The 25,157-nt window shown below is 37.7% G+C and overlaps 1 protein-coding gene across 1 annotated transcript; it reads left to right on the top strand.

Moving 5' to 3' along the window:
* The first annotated feature begins 1,496 nt into the window (after positions 1 to 1,496).
* LOC114351986 (integrin beta pat-3) lies at positions 1,497 to 24,842 on the top strand. Its single transcript, XM_028303386.1, has 6 exons — positions 1,497 to 1,565; positions 20,358 to 20,552; positions 21,526 to 21,839; positions 23,276 to 23,354; positions 23,440 to 23,818; positions 24,590 to 24,842. The coding sequence occupies exons 1-6, from the start codon at positions 1,497 to 1,499 to the stop codon at positions 24,808 to 24,810; spliced, it is 1,257 nt and encodes a 418-aa protein (XP_028159187.1). The 3' UTR covers positions 24,811 to 24,842.
* Positions 24,843 to 25,157: the final 315 nt, after the last annotated feature.

Raw genomic sequence — 25,157 nt, 5'->3', positions numbered from 1 at the left:
AACGTTAAAGATTTCCTGGCCTGGACTTGGTATTACATGGATCTCACAACTTTTTACCGTAGAACAACTGAGTTGCGAGACTTGGTTTTTTTGACAAGTATTGTTTTTGATGGGATTATGATATTACGACCAATACCTCACACGACGTGTATACTACGGTCCTACAATAACTAAGTATACAAACGCCCGTATTTACAAACGATGCTTGCTTAAGTGAAACAGCATATCGAACGCACAGCATTTAATAGAGCTCTGTGATTGGTTCGAGTGTCACCCTATGCGTCCACGCGCACTGTGAAACCTCATAGAAATGTTTGTGAATACGAAAGACTGCTTGATGTTTTATTTGAAGTCATTGTACATAATGAACGTACTTCTACACTGGAGTGACACAATTTAAATTCTCATTCTCATTCCCATTCAAGTTTAAATGAATGGATACAGATCATTATCTTGGCTCCAGGAAATAACACTGATTGCCGCAATATCTCTTCTAGAAGGTGATTCAAAACGCCGTCAAATCCGAAGTGACAGCGAAAAATTGGCCCGAAATTATATTAATTGCAACTCCTTCCAATTTCACCCTTTGTTGTTCTTGCCACAGCTAGTACTGATGCAGTAGAATCGCAATTACCTACATTGTTTTGTTTTTACCCGACTGCGCCAGAAGGAGGACAATCAAATACATAGTCACCAACAAAATAATTATTAGTCATTGATGCCTCCTGCATTTGTGAACACTAAGGCTGAGTTGTCTTGTTTTTATCTTTTTAGTTCATTTTTACGCAGTTGGGTTATTTGTTTATTAAATACCATACATTATTGTAAGCTACTTAAAAAGCCCTTTATTTTTTTCTGTCTATATTCTTTTTAGCCAGTGACAGTAGATCCATGTGCTGCTGTTGAAAATGGATGATCTTGACCTAACTGTAACAAACGTCAAAAATCTGTCAAACTCCACACAAAAAACACCGACTATCGTTATAGTTACGGTTAAAGTTAGGTGGTGCAACTCAGCCTAACTATTCTCTCGTCTCTCAGTTGGAGAGACAAGATCACTGAACTCATAAGACCTGGGTTTGATGACCAGGTGGAATACAAAGGATATTCACAGAGAAATAACGGTATTCGGGACTATTCCCACCACTGCAACTCCTGTGTAGCCATGATCCACAGCTTGACTGCCACAAAAACCCAACCAATGAAGGTCAAGTTTGTCCCGGGGGAAAGTTTAAACTGTAACGAAATTAATCAGAAGAACATGGGAGGAGTTCGAAATTAAGGTTCAACTTCCCTCCATTGCAAAGCGGATGACAGGTGACAAACAAAGGTTTAAAACCTTTAAGAAAAGATTATGCACCACGGACAATAAATATCAATTAAGGGGGTCTATCTTATGAGCAATTAGCAACTACTACCTGCCAATAATATTTTTATAGAAATAACGGTAGTGTTTTCTTGTGCATTCGGCCGGGATTTCGTGCATTTGGTCGGTTATGGCTATGAGACTGCTGATGACCCCAGGATCGAGAGAATCCGGCTCTCTCTCACCTCCAGACCACGAGGTACGTAAAATGCTATGAATGATACAGGTGCAACAAATCTTATAATACAATCGAATTTGAAATAGATTATCCAAAGTATTTTATCAGTACCTAAAAGTTCTCCTTCGTGATCAAATAAGTCGTTAAGCTCCACAAATCTGCGTTACCTCTCTGTTTTATTAGATAAATAGGCCAACTTCTAAAACCTGCTATCACTTAATTTCTGGCATTACAAGTTCGGGGGCATTTGTCTTTGTTAGGAAAGTTTTATTTGGCCAGCGAAAGGGATTTATTGAACTTTAGAATTAGAAAATATTGCAGACAGAAAATATGAATTCGATAATTCAGTGAGATTTAAATTATTATTAGAGTGTGTTTTGAAGTTGAGTAAGGACATGATTGAATGGTTTTCCATAACCTGGACTATGGGAATTGAAATTTCTTTCAATGTAATTCTTCTGAATCATCGATACTACTTAAACAGGTTGGAGTATTTTAGGCTTATTTTTCTTGAAGTTGTCGAGTTTACGACTGTGTGTGACGGACTGTGTCGTATTCACGAAGGTACCTTTTCAAAATTTAATCACTTTTCGATTTAAATCCCAATCAGGATGTTCCTGACGATACATTTACTTACTTAGCTAGATACACCGTTTATGAACTAGAAACTAAATTTAATCGATTCCCAATCTTTATTCTACAACAAAAGGGTTAAATTTAAAACCGTACCGTTAAAAGCACTTTGTTCCACTTTATAATGACCACTTTAGAACTTTAGGCTATCGGCGCTTTATTGGGAGCCTTAAAAGGTTTCCTCAAAGGGTTCCCAAAGTTATGATCCATTATAATGGCCTTTATAGTAACAAATCTGACAGTGTTTCGTTTTGTGAGCAAAGATTTTAACATTAACTGAATGTTTGGCCTCTATGACAAGTAAGGCGTGACAAATTGCCACTGACAATTTGGAAGACCCAAGTTTAAATACCAGGAAGGGTACACAACCGTTAAACCATTAAGTTCGTTCGTTCGTTTCAGCCAAATGACGTCCACTGCTGGACAAAGGCCTCCCCCAAGGTATTCCACAATAGTAGGCCTGCCCATGCTACGTCTTCCTGCCCGTGGTCGCCACTCGAGAACCGTTAAATACCTATCTATAATAATGTAACAAAAGAAAGATGACTTAGTGGAATGTAAGGTTTTCAGGTAAAAAAAATTGAGGCGAGGACTGTGCTAATTATTTTTGATAACTCTGGCTTTTTTTGGTCAGAAAAAATGAAGAGTAGAACCAGGAAAGAATAAAGATAATGTGTTGAGGCTTGACGCAATTTTCATCGCCATCGCCGACGCGATCAAAGGCCAATGACAGGTCGCGCGACCCATGACAGTTCACGCGACCTGTCATTTCCCTATGATCACGCCGGCGATGGCGATCTGCACCCGTTGGTGTGGTTGAAGCATTACTGATTTGGCGCAAAAATCTTTGAAGACCCATCAAGAACCCCAGTTATCAGAATTTGAACTCGAACAAACAACCGCATAGGTTTTAATATCCATTGTATGTCTTTGTTTGGCATACAAACACCGCGATTCATACACCAGTATGGATGTCAGACAAATCGATGCTCGCATTGTCGCCGAACACTCGGATATGAAGCTTCACACTAATCTATGCTCCATAGAGCTTAGAATGTACTAGATAATATTTATTTATTTGAGTAAATTATTTATTAGACACGCGGGATTATTCGTCAATGTTAGAAAAATCCACTCACCTATGTTCTTATCAATTCTCGGCACCTGATTATGACATTTTTAATTATTTTAACCACAATTTTATAATTTCTACTCAATTTAATTTAATCACAATTTTATAAAAGTTAAGTTAATTATAATTAGTATGTATTGCAAAAACCGATTGATAATTTTTGTTACGTGGCTGGTGGACGTGGCAATTGTCAAATCAACTTGATGACAAGTGATACTTTTTTTTTATGTATTTTTTTTCTCTTCTGTCTCTGCCTCGACTTTTATGGCCATGCAGTAGAAATGGTTTTTGTTTTGACATGTCTATGTATGAATTTTATTAATATTGTTATGTTTTTAATTTAATTAATTATGTATGTTGTTATTATTTAATTTAAAATTTGTATAATTGATTAATTTATTGAATTATTAATTTATGGTTTTTATTATTATTTTTTACTCTTCTTTCTGTTTTTGTTAAATAGCGCTGCAAAAAGGCACCCACTGAAAATCAGTGTCTTGGCAGTCACACTGTCAAGATATTACTGAGTGGGTGACCTTTTTTGGCAACTAAGTATTTTTTTTTTATGTATGTCTTTGTTCCCTGAATCTGTTGTTGTCAAAATAAAATTATTTTCTTTCTTTCTTTCTTTCTTTCAGATAAAATAAAGAATAGAAAAGCAAAAAAACACATGTATAAATGAAAACGGGTTTTAACTGTAACATAAAATACACTAGTCTAGCAGCCGCCCGCGACTTCGTCCGCGTGGATCCCGCTTTACCCCCATAAGGGTTGAATTTTGCACAATCCCATCTTAATGAGCACCTACGTTCTAAAAAGAACCCCCATGGAATTTGAGACTCCTAGCACTAGTAGTTTCTGAGATTTCGTGATGAGTCAGTGAGTCAGTCAGTCAGTGACCTTTCACTTATATAGATATAGATTTATAAAACATCATACAAAAATTTTGATGCCAAAAAGGTCACTCCCACTTAGTAATATCATCTTGACAGTATAGCAACCAAGAAATATAATGTTCAGTGTGTTTTTTTTACCTTCCGAGGGATTGAAGACATAATTATGAATATTATTTTTTTCATGATACCTCGACGCGTTTCTAGGCGTTTACTATCACCGGCAGAGCACAAAATCCTCTTGGGTTCGCGCATTTTTCTTTTAAAACACGAAACTTTAAAAAGGGTTTGCCGTAAACCGAAAGCTTCACAATCTGAAAGCAGTCGTTATAAGGGTAAACAATCTTACGTAGTTGGAACAAGAGCTATTATGCCACAAAAATGAACAATCTGTTATGCTGTCGACAGTCCAAGGTGCCAATGGTACGGAAACGACCGCCCTTCGGCCATTAAAGCGTTTATAGCGAGAGGGCATTAAAAGTGAACGAACGTGAATAAAGGGCACTCCGGCCTCGTAAAACTAAAGCTGATGATTTGAAGAGATACATCTTGATTCTTGACTTTTTGAGTATGCAAATGGTGCGTGAAATGGTTTTCGTCTGTGCTTTTAAAGAACTACAACTTTGGTCTGATAAAACTATTACAGTACCTAGGTTCTTTGTTTTTTCTTTTAATTTTAAGTATTTGTAAAGTTACGTTATTTCAAGCACAAAAATCGTTGAATTAATTCTTGTGAACTATTTAAGACCATAAAAGGGTCTTGAATAGGATCTTTTCAAGGCGAGAGTGAATAGGCACTTACAGGGCAGATAAATGTACCATCCTTGACTGCATCCCACTTAACATCAGGTGCGATTGCGTTCAAATACCTGCCTTGTTATTCATAAAAAAAAGCCACTGAAAAATGACATAAAACGTACTTTGGTGATATTTTTCATGTAGTTATTTCATAACAAAGACCTTCCCAAAGGATTTCTATCACGGTCCTGCGTCATAAGTATGTAAATATTAAATCCTGACTTCAAAATCATTAACCTACAAACAACCTTCTCCATAACGATGAGGTTAATACCCAGCTTCGTAATAAAATTGCTGGGGTAGAAAAGTTCTCGAGTGACGATTACGGGCCAGAAGACAGTTCCCAGTAGCTCGAACTTGAAGGTATAGTCTGGTCTGTGAGCACGTAGAATTTTGTCCAATGACCCCAAGCTACCCATCCTTATCGCTCGCGCGTAATTATGTTGCTATCGCGCTCGCACACTCACTGCGGGTGCCAGTCTCACAGTCGCGACACCAATATAATTACGCGCGTGCGATAAGGATGGGTACCTCGATCGGGCCCACTAGAGTGAGCCCGCCGTAGGCTGGACTTAGGTCCAACACCGCGGTGGGCAACCCTCTAGTTGGGTTCGCCACTGATCGGGCGCCTTATGCGCTCGATACGGCCCGATGGCGAACGTCGGTCTGCGACCGACGCGGACGAGCCTGGGCTTCGCGAAGCGAAGCCCACACTCGGCCTCGTCGGCACGCGCACCGACGATCGCCAAACGGCTAGAGTACCTTCTGTACTCGCCACTCTGCCCGGTGAAGCTGGAAAAGCTCCTCCAGCGCGTCCCTTCAAATAAAAAAGGATGGGTAGCATTGGAAAAAAATCTACGTGCTCACAGACCGGGCTTTAGCGGGAAGCACCTGGATGCGGGCAGCGCAGGACCGTTCGTTGTGGAAACCCTTGAGGGAGGCCTTTGTCCAGCAGTGGACGTCATTTGACTGAAACGAACGACTTTCATACATTAACCTACAACCAACCTTACTTCCATAACTGTGCAGGTTAATACCGTAATAAAAATTAACACTAACGGCCCGCATTGCGTATCTTTATGAAGTTCAGTCACGTTTCAGAGTTAGCTAAATAATGGATTGTTTTCTCAATTACTTTGAAGCAATTTGTGTTTCTCGTTGAAAGTTTTTAATAAGCCCAATTATGGTGTCAAATTAGCAATGAAAATGGAAACTAATAATTATTATTATGGGTATTGTTTGTTCGAAAAGTAATTGTAGTAATAAGGTATTAAAGCTAGTATTGTGACTAAACTCAACATAATTATATTCTTTTGTGATTTTTTAAATGATTTAGTTTATCATTTAATTCTTCATATTTTTTATTTACTTGCTAGGTACTAGCCAATACCATCAGTTTCCATAGTTATAGATAGTTTCATCCACGAAGACGCGCCCCACCAATTTTTGATCGAGGGAAGCGCGGGGTACGGGGAGTTTGATTTGAGAAATTCGATCGTCATTATTGTAGTGCACTCATGGGTAATTTAGCGTGTACCTATAACACTCAAACATTAGCGATAGAATGGTGTGGGGCGCATCTTGGTGGATGAAACAATCTACATTATATTGAAAGTTTTACATTTAACTATTATTTCTAGCACCTAAATTAAAATTTGATTGCATTCTGACGTTTGATATTTAAAACTATTGGTTACTTTGTAATAACAAAACTATCATTTACTAACCGCCAACTTCGTAATGAATATTCCAAAAATGTTTACTTGTATTGTAATTAATGATACTACAACAACAAACTCCAAACTTCAGTAACAAGGTACTCAACTAAATTCAGTTTGAAAACGCTTTCAATCAACATTATCGTGTTGACTTACGATTCTAGTTGGAAACTTCTGTTTTACCTCAATATTGTGATAATAACCGAATTGATACTATAATTGTTGAACCATTTCATGCTTGTTTATCAACAGTCAATTCTCAAGACTTGAGATCCCCTGGCTTACCTGGAAGTCTTTGAATAGACTTCGGACAAGCGAATCCTTCGGTAAGGACAATCTGTTCAAGTGGAGTTTCTTGAACGGCGTAAACTTGGAGTGCTTGGAGTGCAGGTGAAGACTACTGACAACGCCACTCTTATAGCGGAATTTTGGGCTGACAATCAATCAATTTCTAATTATCTTAACACACTAGCTTTTCCTGCGGCTAAGTCTGTGTAAATGTCAAAAATGATCATATTCACGAGGGCCTTGCAGCCTTGCAGTAGGTACTACAGTCTTTAATAGCCTCAGAAACTTGTCTGCCTAAAATGTGAAAAACCTTCATTTGTAAAATACCCATCAGTAAGAGTTATAGGTTTTTATTGATCTATTATTTGGTTGATTCAGAAGTCAAGGGAATTCTGATTCAACCAGGAATCAATTCGCAAGTAAATTGACCGAAATTATGTTGTTTAAGGGTTAGATTGGCGCATTAAAGGTTCAGTCAAACCAACGCTATCAGCCGGCGTGCAGCGATGGCGAACACACTTAAAAGCATTGATCGCGTTGGTTTGGATAAATCTTTACTGCGCCAGTCGCCATCCCATACCTATGTAATGTAACTTTATCGTTAAAAACCACTCGACACCAGCAATCGAAAAACAAAATCAAAATGGCGCCTCTAGTAGACCTTCACTCAATATCCCCCGTTATGAAAGCACAGTTGTACAAAAGTCCCGTGCCGTTTTGTATCCGCGATGTCGCAGCATTTTTACAAAACAATGGCCTAAAAGCAAATTTCCTTGGACCTACATTTCTTTCCAGGTGGAAACGAAAATATTACCTTTATTTACAAGCACCTTAGCAAAAGATTTTTCAAGCTAATGAATTTTTCACTTTGAAGAAAATAGTGTCTGTTTTGTTCGATTTGTTTATTGGTTAAGTTGTCCGCATTTATTGGGGTGTCCGGAAAAACTTAGGAAACAACAGGATTTCTAAGTTTGACCACATTAGGCCTTTATAAAAATGTGTCATGGATTTATCAATTTCAAAGAAAGAAGAGAGTAAGTGCAAAGGTAGAGTGAAGGTAAGAAGAAAGAGCCACTTATTTTAGTAAAGTAACTGGCTAGCTACCACCATCTTACCTAAGTCTGCCGCCATAACAACAATGTTAACAGCATTGTTGTGTTCCGGCAGTTAGAGGTAAGATAGCCAGTTCCTCCGTGGTTGAGGATTCCGGGTGAAGCTCGCTTCCACCTTCGGCCTGATCGTCACTTACCATCAGGTGAGATACAGGCCAAGAGCTTCCTCGTTGTGGATAAAAAAAAAAAAAAAAAAAAACTAATGCCTGTTTTCTCTATCAATCCCTATATTTTAAGTGACCCCTATGAAAACAAAATTCCTGTTATGTGTTACCATAGGGGTCACTTAAAAATAGGGATTGATTGTGAAAACGGGCATAATACACTCTGTTAGTAATGTATTCTTGCAGAATACTTTTAAAACTATTTTACTTGTCGTGGTAAGCTTGAACTGCTTTGGTCAATATGAAGTAGGCGCAAAGCATAACGTTACTTATAGACTCTCGGTCTTCTTACCCAACTGCGTAATGCAAAAGGAGGTCTTCTTACCCAACAGCGTAATTTTCAAGAAAATTATATGTGCGAGGAAGATGGTTTTAATATTCAAAACATTTTCAATTTTATCGTATTAATAATCCTTTACGTACTACAGTATTTAGTACACAAGGCGCACTTAATGCCGTAATGCAGTCACTTCCAGTAACCTTTGTTTCAACAGGAAAATATCAGCCCTTTCTCATCAATGTTCAAAACAATGTAGGTTCGTTTTTGTTTAATTTTCCGAGGCAGGCCTACTAAAATATTTAAACGTATGACAATAACAAAGCTTCGGAAACCTATCGCTGCTCACAAACAGTACTCAAAAACCTTTTGACAGATATAACGCGGTTTCCCTTAAAAGCACTCACTCGCTGATTCGACGGGAATAATATAATAATAGCGCTTCTGTCAGCCCAAAAATGGTTCCCTAACGAGAACAGGGTTAGCACTCGGCAAAAAACAATAAATGAAGTAAAGTTGTAAGGGCAAAAAAAATGAATATAAAGTAGGAATACCTAAATGGGACTAATCCCTCTTTTCCACCACTTCAACTTTTGTAGGTATAGCCGGGGTCTATAGTTTGACCTCCAATTAAAACCAAGAACAAGGACGCACATAAAATATATTTAACCGCCTCTGTGGTCTAGTGGTAGGACCACCTGCTTCAGACGCAGAGGTCCCGGGTTCGATTCCCAGTGGGGGCAGTTTATCTGTTCGGTTTGGTTGGTGGTAGGGCTTGTTCTAAGTCCGCCTGGCTAGCTACCACCATCTTACCTAAGTCTGTCGCCATAACAACAATGTTAACAGCATTGTTGTGTTCCGTCCGGCAGTTACAAGTAAGAAGTCAGTTCCTCCGTGGTTGAGGATTCCGGGTGAAGCTCGCTTCCACCATCGGCCTGATCATTACTTACCATCAGGTGAGATACAGGCCAAGAGCTTCCTCGTTGCGGATAAAAAAAATATATTATGGTATAAATTTGATTAATGAAGCAAAGTGGTTGGGAGAGGCCTAAATTAATAAATAGAAAAAAAAAATCCTTTCAGGTCAGAGCAGCGCCCTTTTCAGGGCGCCGGGAGTCCCACACACCACCCGGTCCCCCGGCAATGGTGACAGTGCTCAAAGCATTTCCTCCGCGACAAAAAAAGGCCTATGTTCAGCAGTGGACGTAATATGGTGTTAAGTGAGATGCAGTCAAGGATGGTACATATCTGCCCTGTAAATGCCTATTCACTCTCGCCTTGAAAAGGCCCGGATTATAGTGTTCGGGAAAGACAGAAGCAGGCAGCGAATTTGTTATTAGACTAAAGACGTAAATCCCAACCAGCATGATGTTTGATTGATGACTTATTACTCGTATTAACTAGCGGCCGCCCGCGACTTCGTACGCGTGGATCCCGTTTTACCCCCTTAGGGGTGGAGTTTCATAAACTCCTTTCTGACGGATGTCTATGTCATAACATCTACCTGTATGTATACCAAATTTCAGCCCGATCCGTCCAGTGGTTTGGGATGTGCGTTGATAGATCACAATCATCATCATAATCATTTCAGCCATAGGACGTCCACTGCTGAACATAGGCCTCCCCCAATGCTTTCCATGTTGATCGATTGGTAGCGGCCTGCGTCCAGCGCTTCCCTGCTACCTTTACGATGTCGTCTTAGACACAGATCACTATGTCAGTCAGTTAGTCAGTCAGTCATCTTTGGGTTTTTTTTTATCCACAACGAGGAAGCTCTTGGGCTGTACCTCACCTGATGGTAAGTGACGATCAGGCCGAAGGTGGAAGCGAGCTTCACCCGGAATCCTCAACCACGGAGGAACTGGCTATCTTACCTCTAACTGCCGGAACACAATAAGGCTGTTAACATTGTTGTTATGATATTTCGTTGATAAGAACTGAATAATCTTGAAATTCTGTCTGGTACAGTATTATGCAAAAATATTTACACCCAATTTTACAGCCACCTAGACATTTCTGTTGCGAAATCATACCTATTATCACTCAAGATGACAAGGTATCTTTGTTTTCTTACTTCTTAATTACCAGCTGAACTACGAGGTGTTTAACAAAGCAATTTCTATTCTATTCTCTTTGTCTGAAATTAATCCCAACTCACGAACGCTCAACACATTCTCGAGGTACACTTTGATTAATATCTCAGACGAGGCTGTATTGTGAACTTTATTCTAATGGAAATACTTAAGACAAAATTGTTAATAAGACTACCCTCAAAACTCAAGGTACTTAAGCCTATGACTGAATGAAATTAAATATCTTTATTATATCCTTACCTACTGAGCAATAGGACTTTTGTATGTGTACTTATGTAAAACTGCTTTTTAAAAGCCTACTAACAAAAATAAATGAGTTTTACTAACTTCCGTGACCTAATAAAAAAAAACAGTGAAATATTACTTCAAATTAGCACACAAAGTTTTATGTTACTTGATAGGTTCGACTGGCCATAATCATAGCTGGGCACCGTTAATCAAATAGTTAACTTCGTTAATCGTTAAACCGTTAATAAAAAAATTAACTTCGTTAAACGTTAAAACGTTACATTTCGCAAGATTTAACGCAAGTTAACGTTAATCGTTAATCCGTTAACACATGATAATAAAACGAAAAAAATAATTGTATGCAAGGTTCAAATAATTTCAAAAGCTTTTGTATCGCGCGTGGAATTTATTTTTATGCTACAAGCTTTCGAAATTATTTGAACCTTGCATAAGTGCAATTATTTTTTTCGTTTTAGTACAAACAACTGCATTTCAGAATAAAAGCTTGTTTTAAAAAAAGTTTTTTAATTTACACTTTCTAGTAGTATCTCAATCTCAGAGCCTTGGTTCAATTACAATACAATTTAGCACCAAAGTGCTCGAAAAGACAAATCCAGCAAACCCAAACTTGATAAGTTACAGCATTATTGTGTTCCGACAGTTAGAGGTAAGATAGCCAGTTCCTCCGTGGTTGAGGATTCCGGGTGAAGCTCGCTCCCACCTTCGGCCTGATCGTCACTTACCATCAGGTGAGATACAGGCCAAGAGCTTCCTCGTTGTGGATAAAAAAAAAAAAAAAAAAATAGAAAGGTACCTAACCTATTTGTCACGGTATGATAGAGAATAAATTGCTTGCTATTTTTTACAGTCCAAACAAGCAAGAAATCTTATAAAAACAACCCAAATGACTCTATTGAATGAGTAAGTAATTCATAGAATTCCATTCTATGTATAGGTACATACAAAATTAGGTCATTTGATGGGTAACTAACTGTAATAATGAAACTAACTAGGCAGTAATTTGATTTGGCAGGGGAATTGCGATTAATGAAGTAACTTATGATCCTTCTTATTGATAACATTATGTTTACATAGAGACATTTTACCCTTTAACCCTATAATCACGGTTTCCAAAATATGTATGTAATAAAGCTATGCTGAAATTTAACTGATGAAGACGTAAGAAGTTGTTAATGGCAATAAATATTTATTACAACACAAGTAATTTCTTATTTGCCATGCATAATCATAACCTTGAATAAATGTCAAAAAAGATTTTACATTGATGTATACTGACCGGGCTGCTCCATCATCGACATTAAAAGGGCAATTCTTTATTCCTACCGAAATATCGACAACTTACCGCGCTAATTACTGGAGATAAGGTACTGACAATTAATACCGAAATGAGTGTTGGCCATATAAGGCAGTATTTTCGTATCCCGGTGGTATATCAATCAGTGCAATTAAGGCGCGCTCCACTTACCTATTAACATTATTTTGCGATATGCATAAAACATCTCGGTGTGGTTTGCGCAAGCGTCTCTCACACAAAGGGCGCTCTGAGAGCTTAAAGCTCACGATGCGTTGCGGCGCCGCACCGTAAAGATTTCGGCGTATCGCGCGGCGCGGCGCCGCACCACTCGTGTGCCCGCCACAGATATTTCTATGGAAGACGTCGCAGCGACCCCGCTCCGACGTCGCACCGCCGCCGCAACGCATCGTGTGCTTTCACTCTTACGGCCCCACCCGGCCAGTGGACGTCTTGCAATCGCCCTAAGGGCCTTAAAAACTTCTATTGACTGAAAGCATTAACCGATTCGGAAAGTGTGAACTCCGACGGATTAATTGAAGAACAAAGAACAACTTGGGAGTTACATTTAGCACTTTTTGGAGTTGCAAGTTTATTTAATAGTAGCTACTGAGATAGGCAGATGAATGCTACAAAAGGTGATGTAACAGTGTACGTAGTACAGTCACGGAATGAAAAGTTTCGTCAGTTTTCAAATTGATTCCTTCAACGAATCGCGAGCACATATTACCTTTTGAAACTATGTTACAGAATAATCTCGAGGTAAAGAAAATAATCTTTAACCGTTCGTCACTAAAGTTGAAAATTATTCAGATCAAAGTTGTTTGACGATTTATCTTGTCAAGAAGATTATTATGATTGATAAACTAAAACCTTCTTGTTGGTTCAACCTGCCATTATTATTTCTAACAAATAAAAAAACTATTGTCAATTGGTCAATGTCATCATTGCATTGCACTGATGGGATAGAAAAATAAACAAGCAAAACCTTATTCGTAATAGCAAACTTCATTTTTATTTAAATGTTAGCAGCACTGTTTCTTGCACTGCTGCACTGTTATGTTGGCAGGTTTGACTCTTACAGTACCTAGTGCAAGCGAAAACCGACACTAAGGTGACGAACCTTTTCATTCTGCGACTGTACATAAATGTAAACCATAGATGTTTCTAATGAAATTAGGTACCTACTTATTAATAATATAATCATGGGAATGCACATTGAAATCATAAATTAATTTATCATTTTAATATGTAAAACTAGATTCCTACATTACTTTACAGATACTATAAATAACTACCTACTCGTAGTTATGTACTTGCGAAACCACCTGCTGCAAGGGTCGGTTGATTTGTGCGCACTAAGACACGTTTAACATAGACTGATAACAAATTGTGTTTATAAAGCGTCAACTGAAATATATTAATTCATTACGAATCTAAAAATCTATTTTTTTTAAAAGATTTTACAACAAAACACTTTAAAAATAGCATTAATAATGGAAATGACACAGAAAGTGATGCACATGAAAAAAAAAACATAAATTAACACCCACTTACTCAATATAATTGATACATGTCTTTCAACGCAACGAAATAACTGTAGCCGTAAATAACTAACTCTATCTACCGAGGAAACCCTTCGCCCGTATTGAGACACACCGCCCACGCTTCTTTTCTAGATCAGGTTTCCTACTGAACGTTACCTGTGTGAACCGTGAAAGTGTCTGGTTAAATTGAATTCACATGCAATATTGGCACATAAATACTTCGTATTATACGGAGCATTAGGCTCATTTTGAAATACCTGTGTATAGGTAAAGGTATAGTGGTGTTTTGAGAGACTACGATGTTATTGAGTATTCATAAGCACGGAGATCATGTTTACATACAGTTATATTAAACAGGTCTTATACCACAACAGAACACAATGTCGAATTAATAGTGTCCCTTGGAAATACTGAAAAACTAGCTCTAGCTTATTTTGGCAATCCATAATAAGATTAAAAATCCACGATAATTTCAACCACTCAGGGTAGGATTCGACCAAACAAGAGTAAATATTAATCTCAAAATAAATCGTCAGTTATTCGACATTTTGACATATTTCCCATATTGAAACTGTCAATATGCCAGTTATACTCTCGGATAAAAGTTTGATCGAATGAAACCGACCATGTGAAATACTAATAAACTACCTTTGACTTTAATTGTGTGAGTGGTGAAATAATCCTAGACTTCATTTATATAGAACCCGGAACTTTAGACCAACAAGCCACTGCGCCAACGAGGTCGTCAAATATTACTGACATTTGGAATATATTCTCATAGGATTCACAGCCGATGATCTATTTGGCAGGAGCGCAAAACAAATGGGTCATTTTCGGGAATAGGCAGTTCAATCTAGCTAGATCAACATTCAGAAGTTCAATCTCGCGATTATCGCAGTATGTTCCGTGTTTTCATAATTTACGATAATAGTGCTACAGTCTATAAGACAAACTCTTGGAGATATCAAAATGTTTTCACACAAACATATGGTTTAAATTATTTAAGAGCTATGTAATTCTTATCATATTCTCATCTAGTAGAGCCAGCATTGATTAAATGACGATGGAAATTAGTTCAAACTATTGTTAAAAATTAATTTTCTTATCGCATTTAGTATATCCCATGGGACTCTGCAAACCCATTATGATATTGGCTCTACATTGGTAGCTTGGCAGAATCCCTGGAATAAGTGATAGAGTTGAATACAAACAAATAAATCCAAATAGTTTCGTGGTTGCGCCAGTTAAAATGGCCAGATAAGGGACATTTAAAAAGCGTCGCGACAATGGCATTCCTGACAGTAATATAGTGCATAATAAAACTCGGAAAGTGCAATGTCCTATTATTGTTTGGAATCACGCCAACTGGCAAATAATTCGATTTTTCTAGTAAGTTTGCGCGTCGTCTGGGACAATACTCCACTTGTTCTCCGAATGAGGACTGAGTCAACGACCGACAGAAAAAATAAGGAATTACAAATATTGTGCCAGGAAAAAACAATATGTTCCTACTTATTAAACTTAAAATAACTGTAACGTATGTTTCTTGATAGTTTTGATTTGGCTGCAATTTTCACTTTCCAACATAGGTACATACATGGCCATGTAATCTTCATGCTAATAGTAAAACATAAGTATCCCATTGTATGACTGAATATTTTTTCAAATTTCCTTTACATTTTCATCTAAATAAGAAGTGATTGTTTGTCCTACATTAGAATATTGTTTAAGCATTATGAGTCAAAGGGCGTGGGGTTACTGAGAAGCATATGCGGGTATTGCGGGTGATGTCATTATTGTAAACTAAAACCTTTTATTAGAGTACGCCCCAACTATTCATAGCTGTTTAGATGCACTAATAAATAGGGAAAACCAAAATATCTTACATGACGAGTATTTTTTTCCTGTCTACCATCTTGAAACGCTTGGATGCTTTCAAATATTGTTAACAAGAACGTAACATAAGTTTATATTCGAAAAATAACATTAGAAATGTACTTTCCTCAAACTTGTTTTATTGTAACCCTAATTTTTCAGTCTATCACTAGCACCTGTGATACTCGCTATTAATTAGTTTCACTTTCAAAAATAAAAGCAACAGTTGCTTCACAAACCTGTAGTTACACATAACATGACTGGAAACATTGTTGCCGGTGCGTGGGCGCAGATCAGGTTCGCCGCTCCAGAGATTTAGTTAATTAAAAATTCATTACGATCTCATTGTTTGCAAATCGGAGCTCATCCTCCTTACGGATGGGGCAGGATGTCGTTGTTCTTAGGGCTTATTCCCTCAGAGACATCCTGTTTTTTGTAGGATCCCGTTTAGTAGTAGGTAATACGTTTGCAGTGTCCCGCAAAAAACCGATCCGTACGAATTTGTAATTTTAATTTCAAACACACATGTGTGTTAATACGACAGTCCACGTTTGCGGTACCCTGCATTACTGGATCACTTAACTAATTAAAAATTCGTTAAGATCTCATTGTTTGCAAATCGGGTCTCATCCTCCTTGCGAATGGGGCAGGATGTCGTTTTGATCTCAAACTCAAGCTGTGTCCACCTGCATTAATGAAAGCTAATGAGAGATTTTACTTCTTCCAAGAACGTTTAAAAGATGTTGCGTTCATCAAGCCACAATTAAGACTAATTATTAAGTTTACAAGTAACGCAGGGGTCGAAGTAAATAACTCTTTTGAAATACCTATAAGTAACTTACTTTAAATCACTTAAATATAGGAATGTTCCTTTTAAGTAAACTTTATTTTCCTTTACGTAATATGTTTGAGAAAGAATAAAAGCAATAGATCATTACATATTTCAAAACACGAACTGTATATTTATTTAATCCGACACATGTATTTTCTTTAAAGAGTTAATAAATACGTTGCACTACGATCACAAAAGCCTCGAGCGTTCAAATAAAACGAAGATTCATCTCTGAAGCGTTGTTTATTTTGAACGCTCTTTATTTATGTTAAAACTGGTTACACAGCTAAATCGCTGAGTACTAGATGTCGCAAGAAGCTGCATTCTGTGGGCGCTCGCACCTCACCACCCACACCCCAGAACCTTATTATTGCAGTTCTACTCTTTCCTTTTACCGTCCCTAGCCCTGTCTCTATCACCCGCGCACTGAGTGAGTGAGAGGGTGGAATTGTGTCGATTAGTCAGATAGGAATAATCGTCAACATCTCCTCTATTACGAGTACTCCCACGCTGGTGCGTATGCGCAAACCGCTCGGATTAAAGGTTTATTGGCCTTTGACTAGACCCACCGCAGATAATGCAAGATTTGAAGACTAATGTGGTCCACCATTATTATCATAATCTTCCAAATTTATAAATCATCTGGGATTAAAATAAAGTGATCCATTAGTAGCTTTTTTAAACTACGATTCATATTCCAAATTAAAAAGGTCGACATTCTTATTTAGTACCATTTTATGTTCTTGCATCGTGTATTTACCACTGCTAAGTACTTATGACCACATCATGATTTTTTCGACCTAAAATGAGTCAACAAATAAGACGATATTTTTATTTTACACTAATTTACTCCTAAAACAAAGTCAAAAGCGTTACAGGAAATAACTAGTCATTATTTGTAAAAACTAACATTGCATTTTGCATCACAAATATGTACTCGTTTGTCTGAACTGGCTTAGTTACTAATTATAAGAATACTTTATATGGAACGCATTGTAAATTATTATTGCAATATATTCTAGAACGTGGCGCATAATTATCAAATGATAATATCGCATTGCTGATGAGATTAAACTATCGTTAGAGCATTTAATTAAAATAAAGTTTATTTATGGTCTCTATCTACATAGGTACTACAAAGGACGTACAAAATACTGACAACAATTTAAATACTAAAGGGATTAGATTAAACCATTTATGTATATATCTATTTCACCAAACAATGCAAAACTAACCAAATCTTGACACACACTGCTCTATATAAAAATCGTGATCTAAAACCGGTACGTCGATGAAACGATAAGAGAAATTCCGTGCCTCTCAATTTCCAATCTCGGCCCACTGTGCATTTTCTAACTACACTCGAGTCCGTGTGGCCTTCATCCACGGGCAGCATCACAATGCACTCTAATGAACTCCGTCACGCTTATAATTATACTCCCATGTACGGTTAGCGCCATGCTCTTAGAATCGTCATCCTGTGGCAATCCCGAACGATTAAAAAAAACAAAATAAATGAATTAGCGATGAAAATCTACAGTTTGTAAATAAACGTTATGTCGGCTGTTCTTCATTGGCTTATATCTAATGCTAAATATATTTATATGGGTTATTCCTCGATGAATCTTACTTTTAGATAATTAATTACTAATTCCATATCACTACCTTCCTCAAACGTTTTTCTTAGTATGCGATTCTATAATAATTAAGCGGAGAACTTTATCGTAGATTTTCACATAAAAATGACGCATGGAGATGAATCTAAAAGTCCACCGTAGATACTTTTATAAGGAAGTAATTTTTGTGATTTCCTAAAAAAACATAAATTATACTATTCAAATATCAAAGTAAAACTTGAATAAAAAACAATTTTAATACTGAACTCGCTTACAGTGCTGTAAACAGTAATCGCGCTAACAAAGGAGCTACGCTATGACGTTCATTAAGTGCTTGTGGTCAAGCTATCATAATGCACAACAAAGGGCCTTATTATTAGCAATCATTAAGGCAGGTATGGCATCTTGCTAGTGTCCGCCTTAACCCTTGCTACGCGTAGGGCCTAACAGATCCATTCAATATTAAACTATTGCTTGAATGTGACACCCGATAGTATACGGTCATCTTCACATGTGCCACGTACCTATTTTTGTTTCTTTTCTTTGTTATCTAATAATCTTTTACTATTTTAGTCAATTTCGAGAAACATAGATTTCAATTCACATAAACAGAAATACTAGCACTTATTTTGAACCGACTTAAACGAAAATAGTGTTTTAGAGGTGGCGCAAAACAGACCGAAATGGAGACTCTTATTGTCAGAAGCCTTGGCTTAATCCAAGACTCACTTTGGGTCACTGCACCAGCCACCATCTTAGTTAGTTAATTTAGTTTATCAGGTCTCAACAGACCCAGTAAGCAAGCCAAGGGTTAAGCAAGTTACCAACAGTGGACATTAATCCACGTCTCCACACCGGCGCCACTGAGACATTTACACGGAATTATAATACCGACATGGAAAAGACAAGTGTGCTACGCCTAATTAGCGAGTAATGGTATGTCACAAAGGCTATTACTAGGTGTTGAGATTACCGGCGATTAATCATTTTAAACGTTGTTATAGCACTAGATGTAGAGCGATATAAAAATAAATTGCAATAACCACCATACTATGATATGATACACATAATTTTCCTATACAATGTATTTTGTTTCTGGAATAAATAAATGAAATGTACAAAAAAATAAAAAATGAAATACATGCACAGGTAGTTACCTAATGAATTATAAGTTCTGTCTCCAATATAAATACAAACATTTATTTGTTTACTTATTTGGAAACTCAACAGCTTTGATTTGATTTGAACAGTCGATAATTTACATGGTACAGAGTTACTAATATAAGTACCATAATTACAATTTTCAAAGAAACCAGTCGAAGTTACTTGCACAATAAAACAAACCTTGTATCTGTTACAACTGTCATGAAACCTACGGTTAGAAAAATAAGGCATCACTAATGAAACCGTGAAAACTGTAAACAAATGTCAATGACAAATCGCAGGATAATTTACTACGCTCTATTTCTTTGGTAAATCTCGCCCTTGCCGCATCTAGCTGGGCTGATTGTGCGTCATTGTAAAATTGTTTTAACCGGCGTCAATCTGTGCAACGTTTGCTTGGTAATTTGTGTAATTTTACGCCAAGCTAGGTCTTGCGAGGAATTATGGTTAATGTTAGGTATACTTAAGCTACTTGGCAACTGCTGGCGCCAACTGTCAAGGATTCTCACATAATATGTAAAACCCCTCTGCAGTTTGTTGCCTATGCCTATACCCAAATTTATGCACAATAAATTATTTGATTATATTGAATTCCCTTATGATCCACAACTTATTATTTGAATCTAAATCAGTGTTAGGTAACATAAAAAATTGAGCAAAAATTAGTCACCAACGAGTATAGACACAATGATTACCTATTTGGAAAATGCAATTAAATCAAATAATATCTTTAAGTTGACTTAAACCGTACCTTCAATTAGATTTGTAAGTTTGGTGTAGTGGTTCGAAACGGACTACTATTCCGGAGGTTGCGGGTTCGATTCCCGCACAGTACAAACATTTGTGTGCGTGAACATATTTGTTTGTATTGGACTGGGTGTTTTCTATGTATAATAGGTATGTATGTATTTACAAAAAAAAAGCATTTAAGTATATTTATATCTGTTGCCTAGTACCCATAGTACAAGCTTTGCTTAGTTTGGGACTAGAAGCGCAGTGTAAAATGTCCAAGGATATTTATTATTATTATTTATTAACTCTTTTAACACAAAATATCCCCCATCAAGAACCACCATCAACCCTTTATTCCTAAAACAATAGCAAGTACTTATCTAAACTTATCTTTTGCAGCACGAGGTCCACTGCTCCGCTCGCCTCAACGACAACTGGTGTCCCGGCCATACCGAGGCGCTGCCCACCATCCCGGAAGAGACCATGGACGGCGCTACCATTACGCCCAACTACAGAGCCCTCACTATCAAGGTCAACAAGCCCAGCACTCGGATACCCTTCATCTACAGCTATCCAAACAATAGCCACCCCAAAGTGAGTACTTGACCCTACATATTATTATAATGTGACACTAAAACGGGATCATAAAAGAAGATTTACACACCGTGAGGCTGTTTCGTCAGACATCAAACAAAAATACTAACATTGGCTTTTTAAAAAATCATTGACTTTTATGACCTACGGATATACGGCAGTCCTTGATCGCATGATGGTCCTGATGGACTCTACAATTAGGAATAAAATATAATAATTATACTCGTAGCGTAGGTCCTTAATTATTTTTTGCTGTCTCTTCCATCTGATTCATTTCACCCATATTTCTGGGATAAGATCTTCAGTAACTCTGGGTAATTTTATTGTTAATGACAGATAGTATAAGCAAAGATTAAATCTAAAATTAACAATCCTGGCACTGTAAGTACTTGTAAGTAGCTCTTATTCATCGATTCCGTCTGATAACTGGCAAATGCTGATTGCGTACCTGAGCTGCAGGATAATGCATACTAAGCGCCAAGCAAAAACGACCAATAGAAAGAAAGAGCTGGAGATTCCAGTTATGAAAAAAAGTCGAAGGCTAACTCGATTTTTATACGTTTAAGTATGATTCATGTACGGATCGAAGGGTAAACGACCCTACGAGTTCGAACTCGTACGAGTACTTTGTTACATTTTACTTAGAAATCAGCACAATCGATGTGTTGTCGGGCAGATTATATCCTCTGCACATAATACAATATTAAAATTTCTGAGTATCTACCTACACCAATTCTGACGTCTAAAAATACATAAAGTACACGAATTCCATTCTGTCGTCTAAACATAAACGAGCTTGTTTTGTCATAATAGCTATAATTATACATGACAGTTATGTGGCTTAAACAATTATATCATCCATTCCAACAAGCATTAGAAGAACAATAGCTAAAATTCTACAAACTCGTACCACAGCTCGTACGCTGATGATATTTTAATTGCATCGCGGTTAATGTAAATCTTTTGTCCTCAGGTCGACATCACCGTTATCAACTCGACGCAGTCCACGAATTTTGAAATTATAGAGAGGAACACCGATCATTGTATCCATGAGAAGTGTACTACCCACGTCTCGATAAAAACGGAGCCCGATTTTTGTTCGGCGAACAGTGGGAAGTACGAGTTTCTGAACGTGAAGGTCAAGGTAGAGAATGTGACTGGGGAAGCCAGGATAAAATACCACGTACCCTGCGCGTGTAAGTGTTCAGACAATGCGGAGAAAGACTCGAAAATCTGTGGCGGGAAGGGTGATTACGCGTGCGGCGTCTGCAAGTGCCATAAAGGATGGTAAGTCCCGATTAGTGATACTGAGGCTGGATTGCACCATTTTACTTCTTCTTCTTCATTTGTTGATGGCGATGGACTTGTGTTTTATCGCCACTGGGGGCACACTGTTCCGCCAATGTCACGTGAAAACAGTAACTATAACATTAACCGGTGTTTTTGACAGAATTTTGACGTTTGTTAAAGTCAAAGTAAGATGGTGCAACTCAGCCTAAGTTTAATATGCATAAACAATTAAGTCAGTAGTTCAGTAACACCTTAATTTAAATACAATTAAGACTTGAACTAGATCTAATTTCCTTTTATTACTCAGCAAAAATAAGTCTCGATTTTTGTGTAAAGAAGCAGATAACTTACAGACTGATTGCTTTAACTTATAAGCTTTCTGTTCCTAAGAGCACCGAGTCACAGTTGCATGTTTTATTAATTAGACACTCAAGAGGCTTCATAAATAAATACCGATGAGAAACGTCGTGTTTTTCCATTGGCTCAACTACTAACCCAGTAAAGAGCCATTAGTAGCTAGTCGATGCAAGCGCAGAACAAAAACAGCTCTGTACAGTCGGCCTCAATCAAGAAGCCTTTTCTCTTAATGGCCGTCATATTAAAAACGCCAATTCAATGACAGATGCGATTCATCTGTTTCTAGAGAAAGCTTGGACCCATATTACAGAACGTTACTCGATTTTATGGCAAATTATTGGATAAAAACAGACGAATTTTTTACGAGTGCTTTGAAAAACCTATTGATTACTCAAGTTTTTTTTACTAATTTACTACAATTTAGAAATTGCTGCTTAATTTGTGTCAAAACTGGCAATAGAACATCGTCGTTATTTGCTTTGTTGAAATCTTGTAAAAAGAGATTCGCGCATGATTGGGTAGAGTTTTGTAATACGGGTCTTGGATCTAACTTTACAAATGGCTTTTTGTAGATAACGTTCCAATAGTGTCATGTTCCGCTACTTTAAATGTTCAAAGATGATTAAACAATTTGTGAACTCATTTAAGACCATTAATTTGTCAGTTTTGTTTCTTGGACCTAATAACGATGTTCACAGACTTTCAATCCATTATTTGTATGATACATTCATAAATTAATGTATAAACTTGTGACTTATCGGGTTTAAATTCACCGCTATAAACTACGAAACGTGACTTGAAATTAAAACAATGTTATGCCAAAAGTTACGAGTATCGCAGGGCAGCGGATATTATGATGTATTATTAGATGGTAATCGGTCTCGTATAGAGCAGGAAATCCTTGCTTTATTAGTTGCCTGTTGTGATATTGATCGTCCTAATTATGATAAGTGGACCTAATAAACCTTTTCAAGAATACCCGTGCGTAATTGGACATTCATGAGACGCAATACGAATTGAAAACTTACCTACCTACACATTTTTCATAGATTAAAATTTAATTATATTTTTCACAGGTCCGGCAAATACTGCGATGTCCCACCAGTATGCGACAATCGGCGAGGAGATCTACAGTGCACCAATTCTTACAGTGACGTAAGTTTTAATCCTCATACAAAATAAAACAAAACACTATGAATCAAACACGTTGTCATGCCAAACTAAACTGTATCTCTACCAGGTGGAATGCTCAGGCAACGGCTACTGCGGCCCTTGCGACGCCTGCATCTGTTTCGACGACCGGGAGGGCTCACAGTACTTCCAAAAAGACAACGCCTGCGCTGATCTCTGCATGATCATCAACTATAATTACGAGCTGTGCCTCCATGACAAGCCTGAGGGGAAATGCCAAGACCATTTGAACATAGACCCTTACAACAAGACGCGTGCATCAGAAACGGATGAGATGAACCGGAAAGTCTGGGTACAGTGCCAAGATCTGCTTGACGGCTGCAACATCAAGTACCTGGCTATGAGGGACGCTAACGATGAACTACACGTGATGAAGATCAACTCCTGCAATGGCGTTCAGGACTCATTCGTCACTGGAAATGTCAACAGTGAGTACCTGTACCAAACTTTTGCGTTCCGTTTTAACATTGGTTTGGTATTCTCAGGGTCACAAACCCACCATTTCAACGATCTCTATTAGTTTCATTTACAAAAACTTAGTCTCAAAATGATTGAGCATAAACGCTATAGGTAATATTGCTATTGCGATGAACATCCAAATCAAAAATGTAAACTAAGTTTACACAGATGGCTTCGGTCTATTTGTGTGACATTCGCTACATACACGTAACCGCTCTCCATCTGCTCGAAGTTTGTTTGTTTTTATTCTAAGCAAATATGGCTCCTTTCTACTGTATCGTGCAGCAAAAGTTCTGTTCGTCATGTATTCTGAGGTCATCTTAACTCATGTTTTCAATCGAACGACGACAAGCCAAAGGCGGTGCGTCACCGAGTCGTGTGCTTCGTCGCTTACCGCAAATTATCTATCATAAATATTAACATAGTACTTTTTACTTCACTCACAGAACCGATTATCTCCACCTTGATGCCACACATAGTTAAAACTTATGTGCTACCTACCTACCTCAAAAACATTCCATGATTGTAACAAAAAATATCTCATATTGACCCGGTGAAGTCCACCTTTGACTGAAAAGCTCAGCCGGTAGGTACTGTCTTGTACAAACAGTACAATCCGTAGTTAGCTTAACCAATAGGTACTCAAATCGCATCGATTAGCATCAGTAAAGTTAGTTTTATCCCAATTTATGACGATGAATTTACAATATGGTTGTTAAATAGTAATAATAATTCCACAGTAACTCTACCAACCGTGCTGGGAGTGATTGCCATCGTAGCTGCGGCGACAGCGGTGGCGGGCTACATGGTGTGGAAGGCCAAGAACGCGCCGGTTCCTTTGGCTGCTTCTCATTACCAAGAGCTGGAGGGTCCTGAGAACAGCGCCGGAATCAACCCCTTGTACAAAGCACCCACCTCGTCTTACAACAATCCGTTGTGGAAGGGCGCCGCCAAAGTCTAGTCCTGGTAAGTTTAAAATGAACCTTATTTCATAGCACTTATGATTTATTGTGTGAGAAATGTGTGGTAGAGTAATGTTTTGAAACAAAGATATAAGTGAATCGAAACAATTAACACAGATGTTTTGGTGTAAGACGTGACCGTGACTTAACCCCTGTAGATAACAATAATTGATGAGCTACTGTTTAGAATTAAGATAATAATATAGACAATATAAAAATTAGGTCTGATATCATAAAGTTCCACATTTTGCACATAAGAGTTCCTGCGTAAAGTTCCGTAAACATTAAATGCGAAACAAGACGAGCTTTCATACAAGATTGCGTCCATATCTCCAATGAAACGCAT

Source organism: Ostrinia furnacalis, unplaced genomic scaffold (genome assembly GCF_004193835.3).
Source record: "Ostrinia furnacalis isolate ACB-3 unplaced genomic scaffold, ASM419383v2 OfSCF1234, whole genome shotgun sequence".
Classification (NCBI taxonomy): Eukaryota; Metazoa; Arthropoda; class Insecta; order Lepidoptera; family Crambidae; genus Ostrinia; species Ostrinia furnacalis.
This window is presented reverse-complemented; position numbering and strand designations above follow the sequence as displayed.